At 36.4% G+C, this 9037-nt stretch overlaps 1 protein-coding gene across 1 annotated transcript; it reads left to right on the top strand.

Moving 5' to 3' along the window:
• The first annotated feature begins 207 nt into the window (after positions 1-207).
• Positions 208-1665, top strand: LOC149004900 (protein CUP-SHAPED COTYLEDON 2-like). The gene is made up of 3 exons (XM_089169161.1): positions 208-581; positions 674-957; positions 1054-1665. Exons 1-3 carry the CDS (start codon positions 401-403, stop codon positions 1663-1665), a joined length of 1077 nt encoding a protein of 358 aa, XP_089025287.1. The 5' UTR covers positions 208-400.
• Positions 1666-9037: the final 7372 nt, after the last annotated feature.

Below are 9037 nucleotides of genomic sequence, written 5' to 3'. Positions count from 1 at the left end.
GGCGACAAGCTTTGAGTAGTTCGAATTCACTGGTCTTTCTCTAGCTTCTTCTCATCTGGGTTTTGAACTTTTGATAGAAGTAAGACATTGGGTTTGCCCTTTCGGTTGTTTTGGCTTTTTGTTGCTCTCTGAGAGGTTTCGTTGGCTTTTAATTCTTACCTGTTGTCACTTAGAATCTGAGGTCCCCGCTTCTCTTCTGGAATTTCATTCTTTTCACCAGTGGCTATTGAAGCAAATGCTTTTATGAAATCCTGAGACCTTTTTCTTTAGTCTGTCTTGTATCGTGTTTTTATAGTACTGGCTTTTTCATGAAAGTTTAAGAACCCTACAGAGTTCAACTCTCCCCCTCAGTCCTAGTATACTTAATTCCCTTGTTCTCTGCAACTGGGTTTTTGTTCCCATGGAAAACTACCAACTTTTTGACAACACTGACCCTCATTTGCCTCCTGGCTTTCGTTTCCATCCAACCGACGAAGAGCTCATCACTTACTATCTTGTTAAGAAGGTCCTCGACGGTAACTTCTCAGGCAGAGCGATTGCTGAGGTTGATCTCAACAAATGTGAACCATGGGAGCTCCCTGGTAAGTTTTTCCTCTTTCTTCTTTGTACACTTCCTTTTTAATTTTCTAATAGGCTTTCAAACTGTTCGCTAATTTGTCTGTGTGGTCGGCAGAGAAAGCAAAGATGGGAGAGAAAGAGTGGTATTTCTTTAGTCTCCGGGACCGCAAGTACCCAACTGGGCTTCGAACAAACAGAGCCACTGAAGCTGGTTATTGGAAAGCAACTGGGAAAGATAGAGAGATTTATAGCTCAAGGACCTCTGCACTTGTGGGCATGAAGAAGACACTTGTTTTCTATCGTGGTAGAGCTCCAAAGGGTGAAAAAAGCAACTGGGTCATGCACGAATATCGCCTTGAAGGGAAACTATCGTACCATTACCTCTCCCGAAGCTCCAGGGTGTGTAAATCTACTAATCTGTTCTTTTGTGGTTCTTTCCCATTCTGTGTGTGTTTTGTTAACTGACTTGGATATCCATCAATTAAATGAACGTAGGACGAGTGGGTGATCTCCCGTGTGTTTCAGAAAGTTGCAGCCATTGGTGGTAATGGAACTGGTGGAAACAGCAGCAATGGAGGCAAGAAGAATCGTCTCTCTTCCACCAACCATTGCCAAGATGTTGGTTCTCCGTCATCGACGTCGCTTCCGCCTCTGCTGGACTCGTCTCCCTACACAGTGAATGATCGAGAGAGTTGCTTTTATGAGAGCGAAAGCGCAAGGGAGCACGTGCCCTGTTTCTCCACCGTAGCTGCTGCTTCTGCTGCTGCTGCTGCTGCTACTATACCTTACATGAATCATCAGCTCCCATTGGTTCTTGGGTCATCTGCATCATCGCTTATCTCCCCTTCAGACAACCCTACGAGGTTTGGGAGGTACGAAGGACTATCTGGATTCCCAAACCTGAAATCTTTGCAGGAGAATCTTCAGTTCCCTAATTTCTTCTTCTCTCAAGTAGCGCCAGAGGGCGCCATGCCTGTCTCCGACCATCAGAATGGTCTTCAGATGTGCAGCTCCGGTATGAATTGGACGGAATGTGAACCTCCCAAGATGGAGACAAGCAGGTTGCCTGTGGGGGCCACCGAGCTTGATTGCATGTGGACTTACTGATCACATCATAAGATAGAGAATTGAGGGTCTTTGAGGCGAAAACCCTCTCTCTCTCTCTTTTCCTGTCTGATCTCTGGAACAGTCATGGAACTTGTATTTGCAGGTTTACATTAAATACGGATATGTACCTTAACATTAAGCGCTTCAAGGGTTAGTATCAGTAGTATATGTTGCTGTTTAAGTATTATCCTTTACGGATCTTATGCATTTGCATTTTCTGAACGTTTCTGACTATGGAAGAATGTTTTGAGTTGTCTTTCCTTGATTGCTCTTTACAGAAGCACCATTTAATCTAAAGCTTTATTACGAAAGTTGCTTTGAATGGTATTTTTATTAGTCCAAAAAGATGGGATATTGCCTGTGAAACGTATCTAGGTCTCATGACCCCATCCGCGCCTTTTAGATTCATGGAGAAGCCAACCCTGCAAGAACCTTGCAACTCGGTAGTCTTGAGCTGCGGGATTAAACTAAGGTGTTTGTTCACACGGATTCTTTCTCCTCTCTTCTTTGTTTTCCTAAGAAATTTTCCTTATTTTATGTGAGACTCCGTAGCACTGACATCTGTGTGGAGGGAGATGATTGGGATATTACCCCATTAGCAGAGAAATTTGAAGTGTTTGGAAAGCCAACCTGATTGTGTACGTAGGTAAAGCAAGGCGTATGTATGGGCATGATTAAGAGACAAAAAGGAGTAGGAATCGAATACATAGGCAAGGTTCAGAGGTATTGGTAGTTTGCTTTTAAGCGCAGTTATAGTAGTTATTGTGATGATGGTGATACTCGATGCAGGATAGGCTAGCAGCTAGCTACGTACGTACGTCGCATGCCGTGGGACTCGCACAGAGAGAAAGAGAGAAGAGAGAGAGCATTCATTCGAAGGCTAATTTCTCACACTCAAACACTAATGCAAGCGCCAGGGAGTGTTCGGAAGAAAGCCAAAAAGGGAAGGAAGGAAGGAAGTAGGTTAACATGGTCTCTGCCCGTGATGAGTTTTGGTTTTCCAAAACCAGGTTTGGTGGTCAGGGGACTATTTTGAGGTGGTGGGGTAGGAAACTTGCATAGAAATCGCAAGTGCATTGATTCCTGTTTGGACTTAAGAGAGTTTTTTAAGTTCTAAAACTGAGGTGCATGAGGTGGCCCAGATTTTGTACGTTAAGATAAAAGATTTGAGTCCACCCAGAAGAACATAAAAGCTAGCCAAATTGATGTTTGCTTGCAATTTGTCGAGTTTTGGCCATGGGAGCGAGAAGAACATACATATTCTTAGTACTTACTGGTTACTGCTCAATAAGTTACTTGCACGCGCAATCATTTCTGCCTTAATTGCCAGAACTGATTACCACACCATATTTGAATGGTCTTAGCACAGGCTTGCTGTTACAATTCTATTTTTGGGGTTGGTCTGAACAGCTTTTTATTTTTTATTTTTGGTAAAAGGGTTGGTCCGAACAGTTGAATTTTGGAAAATTAGGTTTTTGCCTAAGTCATTAGCATAAGGTAAGTTAGGATCGGTTTCAATATTTTCTTTTCTTCTTTTTTAAATTTGAGGTCCATTCAAGATGGTTTACAATTCCATCAAAGTTTGCTGTTGATCCCAAGTCTAGGTAAAGGAAGCGGGTTGGTGCGTCATGTCGGTTGCCAACACCTGAAAAATCTAGCCAAATCCTTTTACATGGATTCACCTCATATGATAAATGCTATGAATGGATGTACCCCGACCAAAGAAGCGGCGAGCTGCACTATAGCCCAGGTGTAGTGATAAGTGGGCAATGGTTAGCCAAGGCATCCCTCGTAAGCGAAGTGCTGCGTCAATGCCTGGATAAGTGATAAGTAGGCAATGACTCCCACACCTTGAACGAGTGCAGGTAAAGAAGTCTGTTTAGGAACATAGGATTAGATTGACATTTTAAACATAGAATCTTTAACAAATAAGATATTATAATTAATAAATGTTATGAGGAAAATAATGATTAATATACCTTGCCTTCAAGAAGCTACATGGAAGGGTAAAAAAACTAAAGAGTTGGATGACTTTAAACTTTGGTATACTAGGGTTATAAGTAATAAAAGTGAAGTAGGCATAATATGAATAAATATTTTAAAGAACAATGTGGTGGATGTTAAAAGATTATGTGATAGGATCATTGCTATCAAACTTGTAATGGAGAAAGAGATCGTAAATATAATTAGTGCATATAGACATTAAGTAGGATTGGATAAAAGTCTAAAATTAGAATTTTGGATAAATATGGATGGATTTCAAGGAGAAAGTATTTTCATACTAGGTGATCTAAATGAATATGTTGGGAAAGATTAAAGAGGTTGTAAGAGTATACATGGAGGATATTGTTTTAGAGAGAGGAATGAGGAAGTGATCTCAAAGTTAGATTTTGTTGTTACTTTTGATCTACTTGTTATAAATATATACGTACTTACTTTAAAAAGTGAGAGTAACATTTTATTATCTTCAAAAGTGGATATTATAGAAGCCAAATAAATTTCTACTCACTAAAAGGTCTTATAGATTGTTGTGCAAGGATTGCAAGGTGATACCCGAAAAAACTTAACCACACAACATAGATTAGTAGTCTTGGATATTTGCTGAACTCCAAAAACTCATTAAAGATGCAAGGTTAACTATCCTATGATAAGATGATGGAATTTAATTGTATTATTTACTAATGAAGTAGTCAAACAAAGAAATTGTGAATTTTAGGGACACTAATGTAATGTGGAATGAGATTGCTATGTACATTAGGAAGATGGCTAAAGATGTTATAGGTGAATAAAAAAGAAAGCTCCATTCCTATGGAGAGACTTGTGGTTGGGATGGTAAGCTTATTAAGAATAAGAATTAGTTTTAAGATATGACTAAGGATTAAGGATTTAGAGGATCTAAAATGGTATAAGTTGGCTAAAATTGAAACTATGAAAATTTTGGCAAAAGAAAAAGAGAAGAAGTATGAAGGTTTATATAATAATTTGGACACAAAGGAAGGAAAAAAGTTTATTTTTAAGATAGCTAAATAAGGGACTGGAAGAGTAGATCTAAATTATGATAGATGTATCAAAAGTATATATGGTAAAGTACTAGGACTTGATGAGGACATTAAGAAGAGATGTGAAATCTATTTTTCTAGCTTACTAAACATGTATGCTTCAGGTACCTGTGGTTCAAATGATTACAACATTCACCATGACACTAATTTTTGAACCTTATACAAAGAATTTCGATGTCCGAATAAAATAAGCTCTAAAGAAGATGAAAACAAACAAAGCACAAGGCTCTAATGAAATCCTAATTAAAGTATGGAGGAACTTAGGAGCCAATAGGCTAGCTTGGCAAACCAAATTGTTTAATAAGATTATGAGCATAAGAAAAATACTAGATGAATGGAGGAGAAGTATTGTGGTCCTAATTTACAAAAATAATTTACAAAAATAAAAGAGATATTCAAAACTATAATAACTATAGAGGCATCAAACTAATGAGTCAAACTTTGAAGTTATGGGAAAGAGTAATTGAAACCCGATAGAAACAAGTAACCACAATTATGGAGAACCAATTTGGTTTTATGACAAGAAGATCTACAACGGAAGCTATTTGCCTTATTGGATGACTTATGGAAATGTAAGAGAGTGTAAGAAAGATCTTCATATGGTCTTAATTGACTTAGAACAAGCTTATGATAGAGTCTCTAGAGCGTTCATTTGGAAGGTACCAGAGAAAATAAATGTTGCAAGTAAATATGTGGACATAAGGATGTATATGTTGGTTGCTAACTAGTGTGACAATGGTGGGGAAATTCCCAATTACAATTAAGCTACATCAAGGATCAACTTTATGCCAATATTTATTTGCACTTATAATGGACTAATTAGCCAAAGACATTCAAGATGAGATTCGTTTGTGCATGTTTTTTGTTGATAATATTGTGTCGAATACCAAGTTAAAATCATAGAGCTAAAGCAACTTTGGAATCAAAAGACTTTAAACTAACTAAAACAAAGACAAAATATATAATTTGTAACTTTGGTCATGATCAGACGGACAATGAGATAGTGAGACTTGGTAAGGAGATTCTTCAAACCCATTGTTTTAGGTACTTTGGTTCAATCATAAATGAAAAAGGGCAATATAGAGGACAATACTTTCCAAATAATTAAAATAGGGTGGATGAAGTGGAGAGGGGTGTCCAGGGTCTTTTGTGATCGATGTATACCCTTCAAGCTCAAAAGAAAATTCTATAGGATTATTGTTCAACTAGGTATGATGTATAGAAGAGTATTAATCTATTAAAAAATATCTTATAGATAAACTTAGTGTAGCAGAAATGAGGATGATAAGATAGATGAGTGGCAAAACTAGGAAGGATAACATAACCAATGATCATATTAGAATTGGTCTGGGAGTAACTCTAATAAGTGATAAATTACGAGAAAGTCATTTAATTGAGGTGGCATGGCCACGTTCTACGAAGGCTTGTAAATGCCCTTGTACGGATTAGTGATGTAATCCAATTCAATGAATTAGAAGAATTAGGGGCAGACCTAAGATAACCTTAAGAGAAGTGGTGAGAAAAAGATATGCATAGCTTAGGCCTTGTATCTAGCATGATTTTAATAGAGCTAATTGGAAGGCAATAATCCATGTAACCGACCACATTTTTAGCTTTGACAAGGTTTGTTGCTTTGTTGTTGTTGTGTATTCAGGTTGGCTTATGTGCATCTCGACTACATTCTCAAGATAACTTTTATATAATTTAAATATATGACAAGGCTTCGCCCTTGGCCCCTAAAGAGATTCAAACTCTTGATCTTATATCATGAGGCATTGATCTTCTTACAATTGAGCAAACCCCTTGAGCTTAGGGCTAGTTTCAATAGTTTATTTGTACATTTTCTTCAACTATGCTTATAAGTACTTTTCCAAATATAAGATTGTTAATTATATCTTTGAGTTTTATAGAATATAAATGAAATATTTTTTATTGAATTAAAAAAGAAATTGGATGTATTTTATTTAGATAACATAACAAAATACTTTGTAGTTATTATAAAATAAAGCAAATTTATTGAATACAAAGAAGAGAGACAAGATGAGTTCAACTATTTTATTGAGTTATTCATTATATATTTATAATGGAACTAGCATCTTCTCTGATATGAAAATATCAGTCTACAAAGAAATACATATATGATTCTCACATACAATAAGATAATCTTGATATGGAATGATAGATTGTCGCCCAAGATAGAAGGTGCATGTAATGGTTAAATATTGACGACCACCATTGTGTGTTGAGTTAACTGTAATCTTCAATTAAAATGGGGATGTGAATCACCAAGATTGCATTCTGAGATAGTTGAGATCTTCAATTGGAAGTATAATCTCTTTGGGGGTAATGGGCATCCATAAATAAATATTATTTATAACAATAGCATATTTATTTTGGAGATGATTTTTTTCTAATCATTATATGAGGTGTTTACTTATTTGTTAGTATTAAATTAAAATAAGAACTTAATAAAAAAAATTGGAATAAGTTTGATAAACACCATAACATTTGTAAAATAATTGATGACATAATGAATTGTATAGGAGACCCAACTCCGTTTGAAATCTAAATGCAATCTCAGAAGAACACAAAAGATTTGAAAGTTTGAACACCTCACATTTGAAGATGACTTGTTAGGGCCCCTCAAACTGCCGTTTGGGGAAAATAGTAACTCAATGATTTTGTATTCGTAAATAATATTTTGCATTTTTAAGCACTATAGATATTTTAAAAAAATTCTAGATTTTTTTTTAACAAAATATTAAGTATTTCAATTATCTATATCCATCTTTTTCGATTATACAATGCAACATATAAAGTAAATTATTATAGTCATCATTATTATGTTTCCAAATGTCACAAGACATCTATTCCTATCATGTTGAGCAATATATGTGTTGTAATGTGAGGAATTGCTCCTCTAAAAGTATATTATTCAAAAGACCCCGATAGGGTATTTATAGTTACAACTTACTTAAGTCCTATACTAAGTAGGAAAAAGAAATATAGAAATAAAACTCTAGACTTATGATGAAACATCATCCTATTCTAAGTAGGAAACCTCAGTCCATGTTTTTAACACTCCCCCTCAAGTTTGAGCATAGATATTTATCATGTCTAACTTGCTCATAATGTAATTGAATATCTTCGTGCTCAAGCTATTTGTGAGCACATCAGACTGTTGCTCGTTTGAAGTAACAAAGGTGATATGGATCAGCCCAGCCTCAAGCTTCTCTTTAAAGAAATGTCTGTCAATCTTCACATGCTTAGTCCTATCATGCTGTACTGGGTTATGAACTATGTTGATTACTGACTTACTATCTGAGTATAACTGTATAGGAACTTCCAAATCTGTTCCAACTTCTTGAAGTAGCCCTTTAAGCCATAGTACCTCACAAATGCCTTGAGCAATCGCCCTAAACTCGGCTTCGGCACTGGATCAAGCAACTACAGCCTGTTTCTTGCTTCTCCAAGTCACAAGGTTACCTCTCACATATACACAATACCCAGAGGTAGACCGACTTCCTATCATCTGGACATCCTGCTCAATCTGCATCTGTATATGCCTCAATCTTCAAATGTCCATGAGCTGAAATTAAAATTCCTTTTCCTAGAGTTGTCTTCAAGTATCTTAAGATCCGATATACTGCATCCAAATGTGAGGAATAGGGATCATGCATATACTGTCTAACAAGACTAACTGCAAATGTGATGTCAAGTCTAGTGTGAGATAGATAGATCAACTTTCCCACTAATTTTTAATACATTATTTTGTCAACTGGTTCTCCTTCCTTTGCCTTCAAGTGTAGGTTAGGCTCAATAGGAGTCTCAACAGACTTACATCCTAGCATTCTAGTTTCCTCAAGAAGATCCAATGTATACTTCCTCTGGGATAGAAATACACCACTAGTAGAATATGTCAACTCTAAACCTAAGAAATATCTTAATTTTCCCATATCTTTGATTTCAAATTCAGTTCCCAAAAAAGTCTTTAATACTGAAATCTCATCCTCACTACTGCTTGTGATCACAATATCATCCACATATACTAAAAGTATAGTAGTGTGGCAACAATCTCTTTTAATAAACAAAGTGTGATCTGCATTGCTCTGCTTATAGCCATTAGATATCATTGCCTTATGGAACCTTCCAAACCACGCTCTTGGAGATTGCTTCAGCCCATATAAAGTCCTCTTTAACTTGCACACTTTCCTATAAGCCTCTGTAGTAGAATACCCGGGTGGTATATCCATATATACCTCTTTTTGGAGTTCTCCATGCAAAAATGCATTCTTCACATCTAATTGTTGTAA

This window comes from Hakea prostrata, chromosome 9 (assembly GCF_041222555.1).
Source record: "Hakea prostrata isolate BN-2017 chromosome 9, UWA_Hpros_2, whole genome shotgun sequence".
Taxonomy (NCBI): Eukaryota; Viridiplantae; Streptophyta; class Magnoliopsida; order Proteales; family Proteaceae; genus Hakea; species Hakea prostrata.
This window is presented reverse-complemented; position numbering and strand designations above follow the sequence as displayed.